Source organism: Bicyclus anynana, chromosome 4, assembly GCF_947172395.1.
Source record: "Bicyclus anynana chromosome 4, ilBicAnyn1.1, whole genome shotgun sequence".
NCBI lineage: Eukaryota > Metazoa > Arthropoda > Insecta > Lepidoptera > Nymphalidae > Bicyclus > Bicyclus anynana.
Window position 1 is genome coordinate 2,208,905 of NC_069086.1, and position 24,340 is coordinate 2,233,244.

The window sequence follows — 24,340 nt, forward strand, 5'->3', positions numbered from 1 at the left end:
CAAATGACAATTGACATTTGCCAACATTTGGTGTTGTTCTCAGAATATCTTAGACCATTGAAAGAAAGGAGCTGCCTTGTAAACCGTTACTCCTCTGGCAAAGATCAAGAATTAATGATCTAACGCGTTTATAAAAACTGTTGCTATAGAATCGATGTTTCATTGTTGTAATCGTTTTCGTCGTGTAAAGAGCTCCCTAAAAATGCCGGTTTGTGTAGTTGAATGGCATAAAAAACGGCCAAAAACTTGTAGTTTAGTAAAAGATGGAGTAAAAAATCGATTCTATAGAGACAGTTTTTACAATCGCATTAGATCGTGGATCATTTCGACAGAAAAGTAACGTTTAACCAGGCAGTTCCATATGTAAATAGTCTGAGGATTGACGTCATGTTTGACTTTGACATTGACTATGACAAACGTCACCGTTTCGTTTCGAGTCATTTGTGGTCTGTGGTTTCGAGTTTCGACCACAAAACAAACGTCAAATGAAGGTGATGTCTTGTTCTTGATCATCTTGATGAATTGTAACAAAGATTACAGTGTATTATTGGAAATAGATAGGCTACTCGAACTTTTTTCGGAACGAATGTGATAGCGCCATCTAGTGACTAGATACGGTATTTTTAGTATAGTAAAAAGTATAAAAATAAAAATGCATATTTTTTGTAAAGGAGAGACATTTTTGATTTTGTAATAGTTGAAGAAACCTATTGAGAAAAACAAAAAAAAAGACAAAAAGTTTTCCTTTGTTACCCCCGGGCTTGAACTCAGGATTATTATATTGTACCTTTGTTATGCACCACTAGGCCAAATGACTATGTGGAAAATCGTTGAAATTAATGTACACTTACTGTTTTTCTTTAATAATCCCTTTGCTTTAGAAATACAAACACATTCTTTCTATTACGCGTCAAAATTAAAAGGATAAATAATTCTTTTTTTTCGGTTTTTTTTCCGTACTTACACGGGTTTAATCTCTAAAAACATTCTAGTACGTACACATCATATGTAATTGTATTTACTATCCTGGAATCTTAAATCTAGGATGTAGATGGCGCTGCTTCATAAAGATTTCACGTTCTTCTAAGTTCCCATGGCATGAATTGTAATTTGAGGTTAATGAATTGTAATTTGTAATGTATTTTACATGTGTTTGTATACCAAAACATGTTCCAAGTTCTCACATAAACATGTAATTTAGTCCAATCGATAGATCAATAATATTGTTCTGGAAGTGAAATATATGTGCAAATATGTTGTACGACGAATTCAAACCTATAGTGGACCTTGTTTTTAATAACTGGACCGCCTTGCAATTGGCAGTGGAACATGGTATGGGTGCACCGGGAGGAGAAAAGGTAAACTTTTATTGCATTTTTAAGCTATTTTGAAGAATATAGTTGCAATGGTCTCAATGTTTGTGTTAGGATAGGCTGCAAAATTATTGATTTATTGATTTCCGTTGTGCATGTTTTAAAAGAACGAGAAAGCGAAGGTTTCTAAGACTAAATCGCTAAAGCAATATCTTTCACCCTTTCAGATATGGAGAAATTAAGGCAAGAACAATTTTATTACATGTAGGTCCCTACATTCAACATTTTAAGTCTATTTTGTGCCACTACATGGCCAAGCACTTCTTACAGAAGAGAGGATATGGAGTTTAGACATACCACCACGATAATAATTCTGTTATAATTTATATTAGATGTTTATAATCAGGGAACTATGAATACTCTGGAATTCACTTCTGGTATTTTTTTGTTTTGAACACTTCATAGCTCCGGGGCTGTATCCTAAACAAACACACCTGTATAAAGTATAACTGTTTCTGTAACTGTTTTTAAAGTCTATTATCTTAAAATAGAATGCTAAAGATAAGGCTTTTGGATTCTACTTTACATAAAGCCTTAGCTTTAGCATTTTATATTCTGTGTTTATAATAGTTTTTGACTGATAATACCAACAACTCCCCAGTTTTGATCTAATAACTAATAGACTGGCAAGGGACTTGAATTTAGGACCTCATGTTCAGAAGACACAGGCTAACCGCTGGCACTGACAATGACATACATACCTTTTACAATACAACCACAATTTAAATGACAATACTGTGCATGTTTATTTTTGATAATTTGCCAAAACGATGAGATACTGATGAGAATAAATTTGGCTCATGCTGACCAGCTCATGATTAAGGGCCCTATATGCATTCAAAAAATGGAGTAAAATTTTCTTCTTTTTTACAGACAGCCCAACTCATGTCTGTTTATGTAGCAAGGTACTGTGTGGAAAATGTATCAGACAGGGATGACTTAACAGAAGTTTTAGAGGATTTGATGGATGAAGAGTTTGAGACTGTGTGCCATGATAATTCACCTAAAGGTAAATACATTTTAAAGTAAGACTTTCATAAATATGGAGCACTCATTCATCATACATGGAAAACAATTGCTTAACCTTCAAATTTTATAGAATAGGCTTTCATACAAAGTCTCCACACATTTGCCTTCTTTATTAAGCCTGGGATCTGATTGGTACTACAAATTATTTATAATATAGACATCAGAATAATAAATCCATAACAACAAGACACTTCATTTATAATCACACTTTTCCCATTCCAGAAGTTGCATCTCTGCTTCTCTTGTACCTTGGTCTGCTAAAGGAGGGCAGACATGAAGAGCTTAGAGATATCTTAGACCAAATGCCCAAAACACAGAAATGGCTTAGTGAACCAATACACAAGTCTGTGCCACCTCAAGTGAGTTGAAGTGTTCTATTTATGTTTCTAATGGGCATGTACTTAGTACTAGCATGCAACCAACAAAATAATCTTGAGAAATAGACAAATTTCAACCAATGGCAGTGCAACTGGAATTACCGCTATCTCTTTCATGGTGTTGGGAAGCCTAGCCTCAATAACTCTACGGCAAGAGCGGTCGGAATCATCACCGAGGGGTGATGGTTTGATCCCCGCCTCGTTGGTCTATTGTTGTACCCATTCCTAACACAGTCTTTCCCAACAAATTGGAGAGGAATGGGAATATTGGTCATATTTATAAAGATATGGCAAATCTTTTTTTAAAAAAAAAGAACATTTTGTCTATTACTTTTCACTTAGGCATATGTTAGCAATACTGATAGTCATTGTCCTGTCTTGATTGTTGACTTTCTGATATACAATGGTTTTATTTCTCAAGATATAATCAACTGTTCCCTATGTTTTAATAGTTATTCTGTTATTTGGGCTAATTCAATAATTTGTTGGTAAAATGCAAAGATCATGAAACCTTAAGCATGTAATGTTCCTTTAAACCATTCAAGCAATTTATATCAACATTTAGAATTGATATTTTGTGATTGAACATACTGAAATAGCTAATAATTATTTTTTTTTTTCAGTGTCATGGCAACCCAGATGATGACACAACTAGTAGCAGCGGTACAGACGGCAGCGACAGTGAAGAAGGAGGAGATAGAGAAGAAAACGGAGAAGTGGCAGCTTGTTCGACAGCAAACGATAAACCTGAGCCCATGGATGAAGATGCTGACCCTGGGTGGACTGTTGTGACTACACGCAGGAGGAAATAAGAGTACCATATTCACTTTTTTACCTAATAATACAAAAAATTACACTCCATGTCACATGACATAATGAGTAAGGGCAATGCTGTGTAAAGATGAATGCACACTTATCCTACCAAACAAGTTGAACTTAGTTACTTAACGAATTTTAGAAATCTGTATCTAACGAATTTTAGAAATTCAGATGATTACATGCCACAAGTGTGTGAGGTTTCATGAGATTTCATATACAGAAATAATTTTGTTTGACTAGTTCAACATGTTAGGTTCAGATAAGTATGCATTTACCTTTAGTGTATTTTATTGTGTTGCCACAACATACTAATAGGGCAGAAGCCTTGCAATGATCTGCAACATAACATAATCCTATTTTACTAAAAGATGTGTACAAGTTTCACTTTTTATTTTTATTTTTTAAAAGAATATTTGCCTAAGAATATGATAAATATGGCAAATATTATTTTTTAAAAACAAAAAAAAAATTACATCATCATCAAAATGAGTTTACTATCCAATTAAATGATGGAATCACTGCATTGAGTGGCAGTTAGTCACTGAGCTGGTCTGAGTTTTAAAATAAATGGATGATGAAAATGTTTAAATTTAATTTCAAAACAATAAAAATGGAAAACAAGTGTCCAAATTATTTTTTTATATTATTGTCATCTATTTGTCATTCAACTTGTTATCAATTTAATATGAGTTCAGTTTATTATTACTTATCCTAATCAGTCCTACACAATTTTTTTGTGAAATATTACTAAACATTTTTGAAAATATAACATCAATTTTCTATTACAACTGCAAAAAGGTAACAATCTGTGCAGTATAATGAATTTTTATTATTGAAATAATAAATAATATTATCAAAAATATAACAGTAAAACTTATTAATATAAGTATTAGTAGTATTGTTACGAGTAAATGTCTGATTTTGTTTTTCATATAGAAGAAGCACAATATTTGTTTCAATACAATTTTGTTTTTATTAGAAGTCACCACTGATTTTAAATAAAGCCCACGTTAAATTAAAATTACGCAAACACAATTAGTTACACATTAGATAGTTGCACAATAGTAGAGTTTGGTAACTTTATGGGTGTTGTTAATTTTTTTTAAATATAAAACTGTCATCAATGTAATTGTTAAAGATTTAGATTGTTGATACGTCTATGTTAAATTGTAAAAAAATAAAGCACATGTATTTAATTAACACACACTAAATTACCTATTTGTTATGTTTGAATGGGAGCATTGGTTGTCATAGTGGCTCACTAACAGACGCCATGGTTTCCCGTGGGAATATAGGGATAATGTATGGCCTATAGCAACCGGGGATAACGTAGCTTCCCAACAATGAAAGAATTTTTGAAAATGGTTCAATAGTTTCAGAGCCTATTCAAAGCTAACGACCGAACAATCAAATCTTTCTTCTTATATAATATAGCGGACGCCCGCGACTTCGTCCGCGTAAAAATTGATGTAAACTTCTCTACCTCTACCTTACCCTGCTCGTAAACCTACCCAACCCTACCCTACCCCTACCTTACTCCTACCCTACCGCTAACCCTTCCCTCCCCCCACCTTACCCTACCCTAACCCTACCCGTAACCTATCCATACCCTATCCTAGCCTACCCCTAATCTACCCCTACCCTACCCCTACCTTACGCCTACCCTACCGCTAACCCTAACCCTTCCCTACCCCTACCTTATCCCTACCCTAACCCTACCCTACCCGTACCCTACCCCTACCCTACCCTACCCCTATCCTACTTTTCCCCTACCCTATACGTTCCATATCCTTCCCCTACCTCTACCTTGCCCCTACCCTACACTACCCCTACCTTATCCGTACCCTACCCTACCCTACACTTTCCCTAAATTACCCCTACCCTACCTCTGTCCTACCCCTTCCCTACCTCTATACTATCCCTACCCTCAGCAAAATTGGTCCAGCCTTTTGTGCGTGGTGCAATGACCAAAAGACTATAATTTCCCAAGCGACTTCTATGCTAATACTATAAAGAGGTAAAGTTTGTGTGGTTGTCGGGGGTAATCTCTGGATCTACTGGACCGATTTGGAAAATTCTTTTACCAATAGAAAGCTACATTATTTGCGAGTGTCATAGGCTATGTTTGGTCCTCATATTCATACGGGAACGGGAACCACGTAATTGAAACCGCGGGGCGTCATATAGCGGCATTTCTGCGACTTTCAGAAATTTTGTATTATCTCCGAAACTATATAACTAATTAACATACTGTAAAGGGCAAATCTTATCTCTATAATATCCTTGTGATTATTAAATCATTTATTTTGATAAGGATTTAAGTTTAGTTGTGTAAATAATGACGTAAACCTTAGTTTAAAATTTAAATAATTTATTAAAGTACTAAAGGTACTATATCTGCTAAAATATAAAAGATAGATATATAGTGTCGCGGACTTATTTGTAGAACTTTTAAGGCTTCAAAAAGCCTCCATACATTTATTTCAGTTATACGCAATGGTTGAGGCAGCGCATGCGAATAAGTAAGTTTTTCGGTCTGACCTGTAAGAGAAAACCCGCGATATCTCAGTAGTTATATATGATAGAAATATAAAATATAGCCTATAGCACTCCCCGATAACGTAGCATTCTACTGGTGAAAGAATTTTTAAAATCGGTCCAGTAGTTCCGAAGATTACCCCATTTCAAAAAATTGTTACAAACTTACAAACTTACAAACTTTACCTCTTTATAATATTAGTATAGATAAGATAACTTTAAACTGGAAAATATTGATAAAATATCCTTAGATTAACTAGTAAACTATATCTACTGTTAAAACTATGGAATAATCAGACATATCTTCAATTGAAATCTTTGATTAATTGTTTTAAATTATCATCTCATCATAATAAGTATGCTGACTACAGATTTCCTGTTCATATATATTAATTGTATATTTACATGTTTAGAAAACTTTCACATTGGGTTATTCTGTTTTTCAGTAAATTTAATGTTAAACAATTATGTTTTATTTATTAACAGTGTTTTACTGCAATGTCTTGTGAGTTTGTTCCATATGTAGGTACTTGTATTATTATGTGGTATGCTCTACATATTATGTGTCTATATTTTGTAAAGTTGTTATTTATTTATAAGGGAGTTCAAAAATTGAGAGGTTTTTGATTTCATCAGATATTACTCAAGTGTCAATAATTTATTATTTCTAAAATATTATTAAACTGAAAGTTATAATTCCTAATAAGCAACATTTAATAATTAGAAGATATTATTCTCTTGAAATGTCTTCTGCTATTAAATAGATTTAATTTAGATTTGAGAATCTATTTGTAATATTTTTACCTGTGAAAAATGTTATCTTTAAAACTGGTGAACTAGGAAATTTGCAGCCGAATTTTATACCTACATTTAATTCATAAACTAACAAATTGTAATGCAAAATGTAGCATTTTAATGTAGGTAGTGTAACTGATTATAAATATACCACTGTAGAATTTATTTTGTACTGTTTAAATAAAAATTGTTGTAAGTTTATTTTATCAACCACTTTTATTTATTAAATAAATGTGCTAAATGTTGTTTACATCTCTTAATAAACTATTATCCTTACTATATATAGAGAACGCCTGCAACTTCGTCTATGTCTATGAGAAATTTGTTTTTTACGAGTACTGCGGTGACCATATTTCTGAACACCCTACTCTATCTTCCAGTGAAAGTTCCATTAAAACCGGTCCAGCTGCCAAAGACTAGCCCAGACAGACAAAAAAAATAAAATGAGGTTTGCGTTATTGTTTTAGTGTTTGAATGTGGTTTAAATCATAGAATTATAATGTATTAACTGGCATCTATGATTTGAACCATAGATTTACGATTCGTTTCGTTCGTTCGATTCGAATTCAATTTTATGATTTTAAGGGTGGCCGCGATGATGTGCGGACTTTATACATCGCTATAGCTGTTCTATAATCGGCCAACTAAAAGTTGTAAGTGAGCGGGGGCTCTGGCATTATCGCACATTATTATTGCTTATTTGACTTTGAATTTCGTATTTGGAGCGGCTACGACACCGTTGTGTTCCGTACGCTGCATCTGTATAAATAATCTATGGCACGTAGTGATTATATACAAAGTTAAATACTCTGATCTGTGGTAATATGCAGTTTTTAATCTTTAAATGACGTAAAGGCCATACAGACTACTTTAGTATTTTAGTCGAGTACGAACAATTTTTGGAGTTACTGCCCAAAAATTGTTCTTACTTAACTAAAATGCGTAAGTAGTCCAAAATATGCATTATATTTTGTAGGTACTTACGGGCTATGAGTATTGAATACTCTACACTATTAACGATGAGTGATAATTCCTCTGACTCACAACAAAAATCGAACAGATGATGCGTTCTTAAATGTTCTTCAAAATATACTATTATGAGCCCGTCAGGTGGGGTTAGGGAATTTAGTAGTATGACGATTTAATTCGATCTTTAGAATCAAATTATTTTTTTTCAAAGATATTTGTCTGTGATCTGTGATGTGAAACCTTTTGACGTTTAATGATTTTCATTCTGCCCAATTCTGCCGTTCATCTGTAATTTGAATAATCTGTCTGTGTTTCTGTTTCATTTTATAAATTTGATTGTACTCTGTGGAGTTGTGGACAAAAATATATTGAAAAATTTAAAATGATTATTTAATTTTTTTTTAATAAAATCTACTTGCTTAGTAGATAAATTTCTGAATTATTAAAAACATAAACTAGTAAGTTACCTTAATGCCGCTAACCGCACGACAACGAAGTATTCATAATAAAAATGGAGCCAAAAGATCGGCCAGTTTCAGCAAAGGAAAGAGATCGCGCAAGACCAGCGAAGGGTGATTTTTATTTATTTGTAATTATTTTAAGTATAGATTAGTATTTGATTGTCGCGGAGACTTGGTCGCTAACTATGGGCTTCATAAGAAGACTTGAAGTCAATCAGTGGGCGATGGAGCGAGCTATGCTTAGGGTTTCTCTGCGGGAGCGAATTTTAAATTAGAACCCCAATCAGTGACAAAGCTTAGCGATCGATTCGCGATAACGAAGTACTAATTGGCAGGCCACATAGTTCGAAGAGCCATTGAACGTTAGGTTCCCTAGGTGCTGTAGTGGCGACTACGCAACGGAAAGCGCACTGTTGTTAGACCTCCCACTAGGTGGACAAAAGACATCAAGCAGTTTGTAGGAAGCCGGGGTTTGATATATTAAATCAAAAATGTGTTCATTTATAATTGATAATTATAATATTAGGTCATCATTATCAAAAACAGCTAATGTATGCCCACTGCTGGACATAAGACCTCTTGCATGGACTTCCAAACTATATGGTCTTGAGCAGTTAGCATCCATCGACTCCCTGCAACCAGCTTAATGTCATCAGTCCAACTAGTGCAGGAATATTATGAATTTAGTAACATTAAGTATACAGATAAATAAACAGTTAAGTCAAATGAAGATGCTTGTCATCATCATAATAATTATTAGCCAATGGACGGTTGGACATAAAGACTTCCAAACATAACTTTCTTCAGCCTCATAATACAATAAACAACTATACTTTCACAGAGAATACCTATTCACGAATGCCCCATCTGATCTAAGGAGTATAGCCTACCCTGGTGGAGCAGTAGCGTTGGGACTGCTACTGCTAGCTCGACTGACCTCAGCTTACTGGGGCCACATAGCAGACTGTGATGAGACTTATAACTACTGGGAGCCTTTACACTATTTGGGTAATTTATTCAAAAATTCCATACACAATGTGTACTGTTTACCAACAAACAAGTTAAAAATTATATAAATCGTTTAAATATTAAATCGTAAATATTATAAATTGTTAGTCATTTCACACCTATTAATATAATTAACTTGTCTTCATTTTCATTTCTAATTTGTTTGTTTTTTAACATTAAGTATTGCTTAAAGATATTGCTTGCAGCTTTGCTCTTGTTAATGCAGATTTTATAAACAACTGTTTAAAAGTTTTATTGGTGTAGGTCACAGGATTAATAATTTTATCTGCATTTATGGCACCATAATTTTTGTATCCTATTTTATACCCCTGATAAATGCACAATAAAAATTTCATGACAATTGATCACTAAGTTATTGATATTAATAGACTGTGCTTAGACAAAGTATTTAATAATATTTAATATAATTTCTGCTTGCTTTTACAGTAATTTATAATTATGAATATTTTCAGTGTACGGGAATGGCCTGCAAACATGGGAGTACAGTCCAGTGTACGCGATACGGTCATATATGCCACTGTGGCTCTTTGCAGTTCCAGCCAAGATAATGTCATACATCATGACGCCAGTGTCTGTGTTTTATTGTATAAGAGCCCTGCTTGCAGTGCTGACAGCTTGTGCCGAACTAATGTTTTATAAGTAAGTGTATACAACAGAAATTTCTTAGGGCTTCATATTTGTGGAAAACTAAAAAAGATTTAGCCACAGTTTTGCTTGTGCAGTTTGCGTTACCGTGGGAATACAGAGATAAAATGTAGCATATATTGTTATAGCTTTCCAACAGTGAAAGAATTTATAAAATTGGTAAAGTATTTTTTGAGTTGAACATTCTGTTTAGGTGGGAATAGATTGAATTGAATGAAAAAGGTAAAACTCGGTATTTTTGGTTTATTTGTTGTGAACATACAAATAAATCTAATTTTACCTCTATATATAATATCAGAAGACACATTGAACAGCGGGACATAATATAATCAATTAAATCAAACACAACACTCATGTAACCAAAAGCTGTTCAAAATAAAAGGCTATTTTATTTATTATTTATTCATTTATTTATATAATATTAGTTTTTATTGTTACGAAATCGTTCAACTTATAGAGGAATGCCCACCAGCCAATACAACATTGGCCTAGGGATCCCAGGTATACCCCTGTACGAAAGTAGATATGGACATGATAAATATATGACACTACGCAACCCACTAATGAGACATCTCTCTTACGTGCCAGGCGCCCGGACTGATGCACTCAGGCCAAAACAGAAACACCCTTCCCGAAGGGCCCTCTAAGCCGAGGTCCGAGTCTCAGAGGAGACGCCCTTAGAGAGTCGTTCCGCCCATCTCATCTACTCTGCTTCTGCCTTCGGGCCCCATCAGGCGATGCTTCTGCGCTCGCCCAAACCCCCCGGTGACGCCGCTGAGGTCCCGTAAGGAGCCTACGGCACTTACACAATCAGAAAAAAAAAACTTATGTGCCAGGGCGGTGTGCCACGAGTTCGGCGTGCACGTGGGGCGGGTGTGGCTCTGCCTGGCGCTGCCGGCGGCGGGCTGCTTCGCGTCCGCGGCCGCCATGCTGCCCTCGGCGTGGAGCGGCGCGCTGGGCTCCGCCGCGCTCGCCTGCTGGTGGCGCAAGAGATACCCGCCGGCCATCTTGCTGACGGCTGCCTCTGTTCTGCTGAGTAAGTTTTGTGTGTGATTCATTTATCTCATAGATTTTGACAGCCTCCGTGGCGCAGTGGTTTGCGCGGTGGATTTACAAAACGGAGGTCCTGGGTTCTATCCCTGGCTGGGCCGATTGAGATTTTCTTAATTGGTCTAGGTCTGACTGTGGGAGGCTTCGGCCGTGGCTAGTTACCACCCTATCGACAAAGACGTATCGCCAAGCGATTTAGCGTTCCAGTACGATGTCATGTAGAGACCGAAAAGGGGTGTGGATTTTCATCCTCCTCCTAACAAGTTAGCCTGCTTTCATCTTAGACTGCATCATACATCATCAACTTACCATCAGATGAGATTGTAGTCAAGGGCTAACTTGTAAATAATAAAAAATAATTAAATAGAAATAATTTCTTTGTTAGCACAACATATTGATACTCTGTCTATTTTATTATTATAAACAAAATCAAGGCATGTGGGACAAATTATAAACATAGTCAATCAGGGTAGTCAGGGTATATAAAAAATTGTGGTGTTTATAAGTTTGTGTGTTTGTGGCATTGAAGCTTTAAAATTTACCGAAAGTGTTTTTTTTTGTTTCAAAGCTGATGTGATAGAGATCCGCTAATAATATATACAGCCTCCTACACAAAAAATATGTCTACATGCCAAGTAAAAACTTTGCATTTAATTTTTGAAAGGTGAAAAAACAAAAGGGAAGTCAAATCTTCTACAGCAGTGGTGTGGAGGAAATCCTATACCTATTGCGGTACAGTATGTTCCGTACGTGGCAATACTCGAGTGCTGTGTGCTCTCGAAAGTCATTGCATCGCGGCGCGCTTGAGAGTCCACAAGTACCTTTCTCCCCGACTCCCAGCTTGAGTTACTCGAAAGCGGGTGTCAGTAGAGTAGATTCGAGGGGTCTCTCGAAAGCTATGGGGCTTTCGCTCGGATCCAGGTCTTAAGCTACCCTGATGAGCTCTAGACCTAGTTCAACATAGCGAGAGGTCGCGGAGCGCTGTGGTCCCCACCTTAACCACTGCGTTTCGACGCGACAGCGGTTTTAGAACAGTTACCGCCCAACTGCTTTACTGTGTAGAAACGGACTCCCCGTAAGTATTGCGCAAGTCACCGTATATATAGCGCAAAATGTTAAACACTTCGTTAGCGTGATGTAGAACCTGCCTACTAAAATGTTGTATATTATGGACTAATAATATAATATGTTATATAGTATGATGTGACCTTTTTACTTTTTTTTCGTGTTTTTCCTTTATTTATTGATAAATTTTATTAAAAAATATAGCCTATTTGTAAAAATAAAGTAGTTTTGTTATAATTTTGCTTTGCATAGTAGTTCACAGCTTTGTCAATAGATGGCGGTGTTTACCATAAAAAGTTAGGTTTTACAATATGTACCATTGAATCCTGTGTCATAGTAATATGTCATACCAATAGATGGAGTTGACAAGAAGTTTTATGGCGGTGGAAATTCCAAACGAATCTACGAAATCCAATCAAATCAATGAATTGGAACTTTGGAAGCTTGACAATTTTCAGAGGATACATCTGATTTATGAAATAATACAAAAGAAATATTAAAGTATTTTAATAAGTCTAAATAAATATAATTAATATTTTTTTTCTATTCTGTGTGCACATGAGGGAAGTGGTTTTGATCTTACAAACATATTACTTTTATATTTTTTAAATGAATATTAGGGTTACTTAATATGTGTTTATAACATAATCAATGGGGATGATGACTAGGTTTTACTATACTTATCCATTTTTAAGGGACATTTCAGTAAATAACTAAGTTCAAATAACAATACTATTCTAACAATATACTAATATTATAATATAAAAAAAGGATTTTTGGTGTATGTAAAGGTCGGCAAAATTGCTAAATCGGCCCCTGCGTGTTTTTACATGTACAAAATTGCTTTAATACATACTCTTAATTTATAAACAACTAGAGGATCCGGTCAAGCTTCGTTTTGACTTATGTACCTACGCTTCTTCGGTCTTCCCTGCAGTACCTCTGTTCCCTACCCTATTTCTACCCTACCATCCATCACAGTCCAGGACTAACTTGTCAATTAATAAAGAAAAGTCTTATTTTTGGGTTGTTTTATAGGATGTTTCTTTTCAGGTTGGCCATTTACAGCTCTACTCGGCGTGCCGATCGCAATAGACATGCTGTTGATCAAACGACAATACATAGACTTCATCAAGTGGTCTATAATATCTCTGGTCGTCATTCTTGTGCCGACCGTGGCCGTGGACTCGTGGCATTATGGGCGCTTAGTGGTCACTCCGTGGAACATAGTCGCTTACAACATCTTCACTGAACACGGACCAGATTTGTATGGAGTGGAACCATGGACGTACTACTTTGTTAATGGTTTTCTGAATTTTAATATTGTTTGGGTGAGTATAACTAGTGATTTAGTACATATCGGTTCAAATAACGCAAACAAGCAAATATAATGCAAACAAGCAAACAAACAAATCTTTCCTCTTTATTATATTATTAGTATTTGACGGCCTCCGTGGCTAAGTGGTATGCGCTGTGGACTTACAAGACGGAGGTCCTGGGTTCGATCCCCGGCTGGGCTGAATGAGGTTTTCTTATGTGGTCCAGGTCTGGTAGGGTTACCACCCTACCGACAAAGACGTATCGCCAAGCGATTTAGCGTTCCGGTACGATGTTAAAGGGTGTGGATTGTCATCCTACTCCTTACAAGTTAGCCCGCTTCCATCTTAGATTGCATCATCACTTTCCATCAGGTGAGATTGTAGTCAAGGGATTACTTGTATAGAATAGAAAAAATAAAGTATAGATTAGGTGCACTTATTTTAAAATAAAATTGAGGTTTAAACATGGTTTGTTGGTCCAGGTGCTGGCGCTGTCGTGTCCACTGCTGCTGGCGGCTTGCACGGCGATCTCTTCGCGCTCCACTGCGCGCGCGTCCTTCTGCGCGCCCTACTGGCTCAGTCTGCTGCCGTTCGTTTGCTGGCTCGGCGTGTTCATGGGGCAGCCGCATAAGGAAGAGAGGTTTGTGTCATCGTCATCATCAGCAACTTGGACGTCCACTGCTGGATATAGGCCTCTTGTATAGACTTACAAACATCATGATCTTGAGCTGCAAAACGCTTGATGACCAAAATTTACCTAGTGCGTGGTCGACTAACACTGCGCTTTCCGTTGCGGGGTCGCGAGGTCGCCATTTCACCTTGGGACCCCAATGTCCATCGGCTTGTTCAGCTTCTTAACTGTTTAATTGGACCGAATGTCGTTCCGCTCTAGGTTCCTGTACCCGGTGTACAGCATGCTGGCGCTGGCGGGCGCCATCGCGCTGGACTGCCTGCAGAAGATGACGTACGCCGTGGGCACGGAGCTGCTGCGCTGGCGCAAGGAGCGCGAGCGGCGCCACTACCTCGCCTACACCGGCCCGCTCGTCGCCATGTGCGTGCTGCTGGCGGGCGCGGCGAGTGAGTACTGTGCTGCAGTCACATGCTGGCAGAAGTTCTGTTCCCCTCCACTTCATCTGTAGCTTAAATCCACAACCGCAAACTGTTTTATTCATCATTATCCACCCATATTCGGCTGACTGCTGAGCTCGAGTCTCCTCTAAAATGAGAGGGGTTAGGCCCACAGAACAGAGATCGCTAAAAGCTAACGCTTTTAGCAATAGAAGTAGCATAGGGGCGTGGCCCGCTTACACCCGGGTATGCGGAGCTTCGCAAGCCTATCCGCGCATGTACTAGCAGTCTTGTTTCGTTGACTGACACGTTACGTCCTGCGGTTGTCAAATTCGGTAATTGAAAATAATTAAAAACGATTAGAAAAATGCTGTATTATGCCGTTTTTCAATACGAAAATGATAGCCGCCACAAATGTGTACCAAATTATGGTGTTTCGTACCATCGTTAAAACGTATTTTATTATATTTTCATTAAAATATGAAAAAATAATTTTACTCAAAGTCACAAACTAAAATGAACTTTACGGGTATAGTACTAAAGTTTACTTTATTTTAATACAAGTTCGATTTTCTAGAAGATTCTGTTGACACCAGTAGGCATACATTTGCTGCGTCAACAACAACAACAAAACTATCATAAATCAAAAAAATACAAAAATGATTTTATTGCAATAATTCTTCTATTCCTAATTAAATGTATTAATTAGTAATATTAATAATTCTTGTTATTTTATATTTAACGAAAACACCCATTAATTTTGCATAAAATTTACAACAAGAAATTGTAACCATTTGAATTTTGAATTTTCGTTGTTAACGTGCGAAATATAATCTAAACTGCTATATTCTGAGTTGCGCGTTGTCAGTCGAACATTAATCACAAAATAATCTGTGTTACTTTTATTATACTTAATTATATACAAAATTACCATGTTTAGGAATGTTCCAGCTTTAAATAAAGGATCATCATGTGAATTTTTAAATTAAAGTACCTTTTTATATTATTTAAAAACTGGTTGTAAGGCATAGAAAATGTACCTAAACAAACATTTTCTTTCAAACAATTTTAAAGGCAAAATAAACTTAAGAGACAGAGTGTTCGTTTTGCCTTTAGGTTCTTTAATGAATTTCTCTCTTTAGTCGGTCCCTCATGACTGACAATCGGTACCACCTTGGCGAGTCATCTTTCAATAAACAATGCTCCTCCATCAAGTACGGATACAGGCGATCTAGAAGGCACTATAAAAGGTGTAGGCACCTGTTTCTATGAAAAGATCCGACCATCGGATTGGTGATCTACCTCGTGGCCGTTTTCCTTCTAAATAACACCACGATTCCACTATTATGACAGAGCTGTGAATTAATAAAAAAAAGACAGAAATGTAAGCGTTGAATCAGTAAAAATTAATTTACGTGTACGTGTACACCACCGCAGTATAAAATAAATAAATAAAAAAACACAAGCGAGGAAGGGGAATGTTTATTGATTTGAGACAGTGAAACAAGTTTAACACGATTATTTTATTGTCTGAAATCAATAAATATACGATTATTTTATTTATTTCAAAGCCAAAGGTTTCAATTGAAAAACAGCATATTTTATGCTTTTAATATCTCCTCTAGCATATTCAGTTTATCAAAAACTGCAAAACATTTTAAAAATATGATTCCAGTGTATATATTATATAATGCTTTATATAAAATAAGAGGAAAAATAGACCAAAAAATAGTTTTTCTTGTTTTAGTTCTCCTGAAAAAAGTGTAATTTTGATTTATGTTAGTTTTGAATTTAAGCAGCTGCCATATGTCATTTGGCTATTCATTTAGGGATGCCGATAATAATATATCGATATTTTATATCTACTACTATTATGATGACACGATAATGATGAAATTTTCGAAAAATTTTTTTAGGAATCCGGAGAGGAAAAAAATTAATCGAGGCAAAATTTGTTTTATGCACAACCGCATTGTAATTTGTTCCAAACATTTTACGCAGTCAGACACGTTAATGTAAAGTGGAAACAGAAGATATTTAGTAATATTTAGAAAAAAAAATCTTTTTGTTTGGCACTGCCGTGACGGCAGTGCCAAACAAAAAGATTTTTTTTTCTAAAAGTCGTATTCGTGTCTTTTAGGATACAAATAAAGTGACGTACTTAAAGTGTTAGGAACGTCAAGTCTGATTATTTGTAATTGACCCATTGACTACTAATGGGTTGGAAAATAATCTACTGGTAGCATTCATCATAAAACTCAATATAGTTAAATAGAAAATAATTGAGTTAATTTCTGCAAAAACCGACGAATTAAAAAAATATATATTATCGTGTTTTTTTATATATTTAGGAACTATTTTTACTTCTTTGCAGAAAAGGGTGAATCTTTTCGTTGAAATATTTAGGAATTAAGTTTACAAAATACTTAGAGCAGCTAGTCACGTGTTTCTCAAAACTTAAACGAACGAATTAAGAAATGGCAAATATTGTACAGTATATACTGAAAAAAATATAAAAAATCTTCTTCTGTAAATAAATATCGTTGGAAAAGAATAGTCATGTGAAAGATATGACGACACTGTACTATCTCGTGTTTTATTTTTTATTATTTGTTTTTATATCACTTTTATTTAAGTAAGTCAAATTGTTCTGAGAAATTTGTGAAACTTAGCACAATTTAAGCAAATAGTACAAAGAAGATTATAGATTCTTCATGTTGCGAATATAAAAATAGAAAGGGTGAAATAGGGTTATGCCCTATTTGTTAAGGTTTCGTGGAAAGTACTTAATTTTTCAAGTACACATGTTATGTTATGGACTTGTGTTTGACCTTCTTTGTTGTGTAAACTCGAATCGTGCAAAGTTTCAGTTGAATTAATGTCTTTTCAGAGTGGTACATTCAAAAAATGCTTGTTTTTTACTTTCTTGTCTGTGTTTCTTCATATGTTTTAAATTTTTGATTGACCTATGTTTTTCTTCTTAGTTTTATAAAATTCAATTTTTTTTTAAACAACAGACGTTCGTTTTATTTACTGCGAGTAACGAGACGATCGATGTTTAAGACTATCGTTATTTCACATCCCTAGACAACATTAATAAAACAAAGTTAGGATCATTTTGAATCTTATTTATAAGGTAATAAAGATTATATATAGAGACAACTAGTGACGAGTAGCGGTACTACAGATTTCATTCATGAATTTTCATTCAAAAATTTTCATTTGTTCTGAGACAACCGTAATAAATAATTTTCAACTCTAAAATAAGAGTAACATATTTCTTTTTTCACTAAATATTAAACAGCCAATTAAGTGAAGAGTTTATCAGTGTGATCAGTATTATTACACTATAAATGTGTTTGTAAGGCCACGCCCCCGGGTACGCTGGTTTCAATACAAACAGTTGGCACTTTATAAATCTAGTTACTTCTTATATCTGTGGGTTAGGCCAATGTCAAAGTCCACCACGCTGGCCCAATGCGAATTGGCAGACTTCACACACACAGAGACTTGAGAAAATTCTCTGGTGTGCAGGTGTCCTCATGATGTTTTCCTTCACCATTTGAGACATGTGATATTTAACGTCTTACGCACACAACTAAAAAGTTGGACTTGCATGCCCCGGACCGGATTCGAACCCACACCCTCCAGAATCGAAGGCAGAGGGCACTGGGCTATCACTGTTTTATTTGGCAGGTTAATATTGCACATTCAAACAGGCTGATAATGGGCAATTTGTTGTTTCAGGCATATCCCGTACGACGGCCCTGTACCAGCACTACCACGGTCCTATGACGCTGCTACGCCACATCCCGGAGCAGGACGGCGCGGCGCTCAACGTGTGCTTCGGCAAGGAGTGGTACCGCTCGCCGTCCAGCTTCCACGTGCCGCGCGCGCACCGGATACGGTTCGTGCCGAGCGAGTTCACGGGACAACTGCCTGCGCCTTACGACGATGGACATAATGGTGAGTTTCCTTTGACACATCGGTTTAGGATCCAGAGATCCCCTACAATACTTTACGACTTTTTTAACCGACTTCAAAAAGAAGAGGAGGTTCTCAATGGGGATGATGAGTAGGTTTGAATGTATTTTATGATACATTCAGGTAAATAAAGTCATTGTTAACTAATTTATGCATATAAAAGCAAAGATTGTCTGGATATTTGCAAAATAAATAATATTATAAAATTGCAAAATCTATTAAAAATCTTTTATCGTAATTAGATGAAAATTCATATAGTTTTAGCTTCCTTACATTAAATGTGACATTTTTTAATATATGAATTATAAAAATAAACGCACAAATAACAAAGATATTAGTAATTTTGCTTAGAGGCCGATACAAATCTAACGTTCATTATGTACCGACGACGTCATTGATTCGTACCATTTTGTATGGGGCGTATTTTAGGGATCTTTAAATCCCTGTAGCTCCGAAAGTAATGATCGCAGATACCCTGTTGCTTTTACAAAATTGTTTTACTTTTAGCATACTCTTAATTTGTATACAATTTAAAAACTGTCATCATCCCTAATACTTCCAGATTAATCTCATTTAATTTTCATGAAAATACTGTGGCGCTTTCATTGGTGAACGAAAGCGAAATGCTAGGACACACTAAAGAAAAAAAAATTAAATCTTTTTAACAAAACAATTGAACCGACTTCAAAATCACAGAAATAAACTAAAAAGCCGCCTTCAAAGCGATCAGAAGGTGTTATTTTTCGCTTTTTAGTTTATTAATTTTTTTGTTAAAAACATTTTTATAGTATTAGTATAAATTTGTTATTTAGATGTTTCATTTATTTATTTGAATTGTGATTTTTTTTGTTACAGCAACCCGCATTATCCACCAATACTTCAACGACTTAAACGAAGGTGACAACCGGACATATCTAAAACCATCAGATTGCCACTATCTCGTAGACTCCGACATCGGTACACCATCGAAGCTGCAACCCCCGTACCATAAAAACACGAACACATGGGAAGTGGTCGCCACAGTGCCTATAATAGATGCTGACAAATCCCATAGAATATTCCGTGCATTCTATGTACCGGTACTGTCGAACAAGAATGTCGTTTACGCCAATATGTATTTGTTAAGAAACAAATTGATAGAGTGAGTAGGTTTACATTTCATTAAGGTTGTAGCTCATTAGAGCCATCTTGTACCCGATCTTCAACGGATAGCCTAATAACCGGATTAAAGTAATGAGCGTATGTCCATAAAAGACCAGATTTGTGAGTATTTTAAATTTTTTTAAAGACTATTTATAAAGGAAACTATAACAACAGTTGAAATTAATGAAGAAACATATGGAGAAGTATACAGATCCACCAAAAGGAATATCCCTATGTTATTTGTAAGAGGTGATGGGGTTACACTAGTACCTCCACCAGTGAGAGTTGGTATGTAGGTCTAAGAAAATAAAATAAATTATTTATCCCTTGACCGCCATGTCACCAGATGTTCGATAACTAGTATTCTAACCCAGGATCTCTCATCTACTGCGCCAAGGAGCGTCAAATATAACGTAGGTCGTCTGACATGGTTATAATAAAATATATATATATATACCTGTCGGAGTTCGTTGTAGGTTTCTTCTTAAGGTGGACGCCTGTGGAACCGTAGTAGCATTAATTTTATGTTTAGGATTAATATCAGTGATTTCACAATAATGTAAAAATCCTTGGAATTTTTAAATCTAATTTTTTACTTTAACTTTGACCATGTCGAGAGAAGGCGGTCGGGTGCAGGATGGCTCTAATGGGCTACGTACTTTGTACTTTTATATCTATCAATATCTGGGTAATATAAATAATGAATATTTGATTTATTTTGCTATTCTCCTCGAAAAACTAACGAATCCAAGCGAAACAAACATACAACTAGCTTAACCCATTGCATACGGTTCTTACCGAACCTGGTAGATTTTCAAGTTATTTGGATATTACGATTTTCGTGGAGTATATCAAAATCAAATAGAGCAACTAAAACAAGCTGTTTTAATTTTTTTTTATACATTTCTTATAATATGCAATAGATAAAAACTAATTTAATATGTGTTTACCATATCATTACCATATAGGAGAAGAGATATGGAAGGGCTAGGCCTCCCTCCATATAGAAGAGGGGATATGGATCCATATAGGAGAGGGGATATGGATCCATATAGGAGATGAGATATGGATACTTAAAGGAGAGGGGATATGGATCCTTAAAGGATAGGAGATATGGATCCATATAGGAGAGGGGATATGGATCCATTTAAGAGAGGGGATATGGAGCCATAATGACGAGGCGACACGGATCCATATAGGAGAGGGGATATGGATCCAAATAGGCGAGGCGATATAGATCCATATGGGCGGGGCGACATGGATCCTTATAGGAGAGGGGATATGAATCCATATAGGCGAGGCGATAAAGATCCATATAGGCGGGGTGACATGGATCCATATAGGAGAGGGGATATGGATTCATATAGGCGAGGCGACACGGATCCATATAGGAGAGGGAATGTGGATCCACAAGAGAGAGGAGATATGGAAGGGCTAGGCCTCCCTTCATATAGGAGGGGGGGATATGGAGCGTAGACCCACCACGCTGCTCCAATGAGGGCTTTGACTGACGTTTTTTACTGTAACGATCATTATTAGATGATAACTATTGGGGTCGACGCCTTAACTTGCTCTCCGAGGCAAGGGGTGTTAACACAACCGGTTTTTTACTAAACATTTCTTAGAAGAAAATAAAGCTCAGATCCCCTACTCAGGAATCGAACTCAGGACACTGTGATCCGAGGTTATTTTTGCTAACCATTGGATCAGCAGGTTTTTACCATATCATTATATCATATGCTAATTTACTTTATATTAAATATTATTGCATTGTATATTGCTTTTATATTTATATTTGCTTAAGAGAACTGTTATTAATAAAGATTTTATTGATTCTCACCAATATATTATTTTTAATAGGTTGTTAGAATGCTATTTATGTGTTGAATATATTTTTAAAGACTTTTACCTATTTATGTAATTTTCTGTTATATGCCCATTTATCATATTTTATATTGCCTGTTACTCGACTGCTAGTACTTACAGGTTTTTAATTCGACATGTCAAGTCATGTGAAAAAGTAGGCAAACACCCAGCAGGCCAATTCACTATTTTTTACATTTGTTAGTGAACATATTATATAACGTACGAATTTTACCAACTAGCTATTGTTAGTAATTTCAATGTCATGTGATTCGTATTAGCTGTATTTAATGTCAACTCATCAAAATTGACATTAAAGGTAAATAATGTCATCCATGTACATTTGTACAACCCTTCGTGAATATCATAGAGTAGGTAGATGACATTTCCCAGTTGACATTGTGATTTTTGTTAACGAAAAATGAGGTTTTACGGAATACAAAAAATGTGGCTGTTATTGATTTGATGTTAATTCCATTAGGTAGCTAACTAACGTTAAAGTTAGTGAATTGACCGACAGCTATAGCTATTCTGGGTAGTCCGTTTGGCGAACATACAAACCAGGTAGATTAGTACTTAATAGTTTAATCAATCACTTGTTAGTAGCTATTTAGTTAAATGAATATAAATATACTTAAACAATACACACATCACTACTTAGACCCACAGTGAGCGTTGCTTTTGATAGCTGATTTTATCATATTATAAACATTTTTCATGTAAATACTTATATGATGTATAAATACACCCAAACCCAGGAAATCACCCAAATATCACACAAATATTATCAGTTGCGGGAATCGAACCCACGGCCATAGATGCAGAAATCATCATACATACATACAGCCGCACGGACTGTAATTGTGTTAATTTGGCACCTGACTCAAATGATGTTTGTACTGAGTTTGTTGGGTAGCCAGGCGTCAACTTAATGCGCACGAGTAGTATTAGTTAGATATGACTTTGTTAATATAATGTTAGGATACATTGATGACTGATACAAAACACATAACCCAGTATATCAATGAATGATTAGCTAAATCAACAAGAGACGATACATTTGTGGATCGTCATCAGCGATCCGTGATACATGATCCAGGATCATATATTACATATTACATACACTTTGTACATTATTTCTATCTATGTATTTACCTAGTATATTGGCTAATCATAGGGAGTTGTCAAAAAATTGGTACAAGACTATGTTTATTGTGTTTTTGTATGACCATCAGACATATACAATATGTATTATCAAAACGGCCAATGTCAGACTATAATAAGTATGTGTATATAATAAGTATACACTTATGCAAGTGATCTTGTTAATAAACAATCGCTTGTCATTGTTTCAAAAATCCCTGAATTAAAATGAAACAGTCATTTAATTTAATATTATCAGACATTACAATTCGTTAAGGGTTGCTACCTAATTAATATAAAAAGATCACCCTGTATCTTTTAATATTAATATTGAAGCTACAATAGCTCGACAGTAGCAGCAAGACTTAAGACCGAGAGGTCTTGGGTTTGGAATCCCGTCAGTTGGACATACCCGTTGAGAAGCATTGTAAATATTGTATATGTGTAATGACATGGCTGATATGACATCTTCTTTATGATAAACTAGCAGACGCCGCGCTGTTTCACCCGCGTGGTTCCCGTTCCCGTAGGAATACGGGGATAAAATATAGCCTTGGGGATAGTGTAGCTTCTCAACAGTGAAAGAATTTTTCAAATCGGTTAATTAGTTCCAGAGACTAATCAAAACATACAAACGAACAATCAAATCTTTCATCTTTATAATATTAGTATAGATAAGATTTTAAATGAAAAAATATATCAAAAGGCGAATTAAAACAAATGGGCTGTATTAAGCAATAGTTTATTAGTAGGTATATAAAGCTAGTCATAAATATCAAGTGAATTTAAATAATTTATGTATTTGTTCATTATTTACAAATGTTTACGTTTTCCGATAATTTATCAATCACCATGTATATGATTATGTTCATTGTTTTAAGAGGCGTTACACGAGGCGTTTATTTAAACGCACATAAATCACACGGTTACTATATTTAGGACTGGCGCTCATCTGACGAAGTGCAGCGAATTTAGGCGTCTTTTTACTGTTAAACTATCTATTACATTACTAGTGTTGAAACGAAGTAGAACATTTATTTACACCTTATTATTTAAGTGTTATATATTTTTTACATAGTTCAACTCCAGCATTGTATTAAATTTAAAAAAGTGCGCCGCTTTGCTTAGTTTAAGTTTGCTTTGTCAGATGATTGCCGGTTCATAAGAGAGTATTTGCACGCAATTATGTACTTATTCTGCCATGAATTAAATGGTCGTGTTTAAACATTTAATAAAAAACAGGCATTACAGAATTTCTATTACTGTAATGCCAAAACAAGACCCTCTTGTAACAATTATTATTTAAAACGTGAAAGAAAAATTATTTTTTTATATTCTAAATGGTATGGTTGTGCTTCATAGTTTTAATAATGTCTGATAGAAGGCAATGTAATGTCTAAGTTGCGGCGCTAAGATAAAGGTATTCAAATGTTTTTCAGATAGCATGGGTACGGTGACAGTCGCCTGTATGACGTTCATAATAGGTATTTATTATTATCGTGAATCGCAATTTCAAGAGTGAAACGAACTGTCACCGCAACATCCTACATGAAAATAACTGTAGGAAGTCTTTTTCCTAATACCTTCTGCTTGGCGCAACAATGTCAGGCTTACCAGGTCGCAGAGAACGCTGACGCCGAGAGGGCATTCCACAATCGCTTTTCGAATTG

At 35.5% G+C, this 24,340-nt stretch overlaps 2 protein-coding genes across 2 annotated transcripts; both read left to right on the forward strand.

The window, feature by feature from the left end:
- The first annotated feature begins 1,098 nt into the window (after positions 1-1,098).
- Positions 1,099-7,177, forward strand: LOC112054692 (uncharacterized). Its single transcript, XM_024094557.2, has 4 exons — positions 1,099-1,358; positions 2,247-2,382; positions 2,625-2,761; positions 3,403-7,177. Exons 1-4 carry the CDS (start codon positions 1,254-1,256, stop codon positions 3,589-3,591), a joined length of 567 nt encoding a protein of 188 aa, XP_023950325.2. The 5' UTR covers positions 1,099-1,253; the 3' UTR covers positions 3,592-7,177.
- Positions 7,178-8,212: 1,035 nt separating this feature from the next.
- Positions 8,213-21,273, forward strand: LOC112054691 (alpha-1,2-mannosyltransferase ALG9). The gene is made up of 9 exons (XM_024094556.2): positions 8,213-8,472; positions 9,203-9,369; positions 9,843-10,029; positions 10,872-11,071; positions 13,204-13,481; positions 13,952-14,109; positions 14,362-14,546; positions 18,285-18,503; positions 19,377-21,273. The coding sequence occupies exons 1-9, from the start codon at positions 8,372-8,374 to the stop codon at positions 19,664-19,666; spliced, it is 1,785 nt and encodes a 594-aa protein (XP_023950324.2). The 5' UTR covers positions 8,213-8,371; the 3' UTR covers positions 19,667-21,273.
- Positions 21,274-24,340: the final 3,067 nt, after the last annotated feature.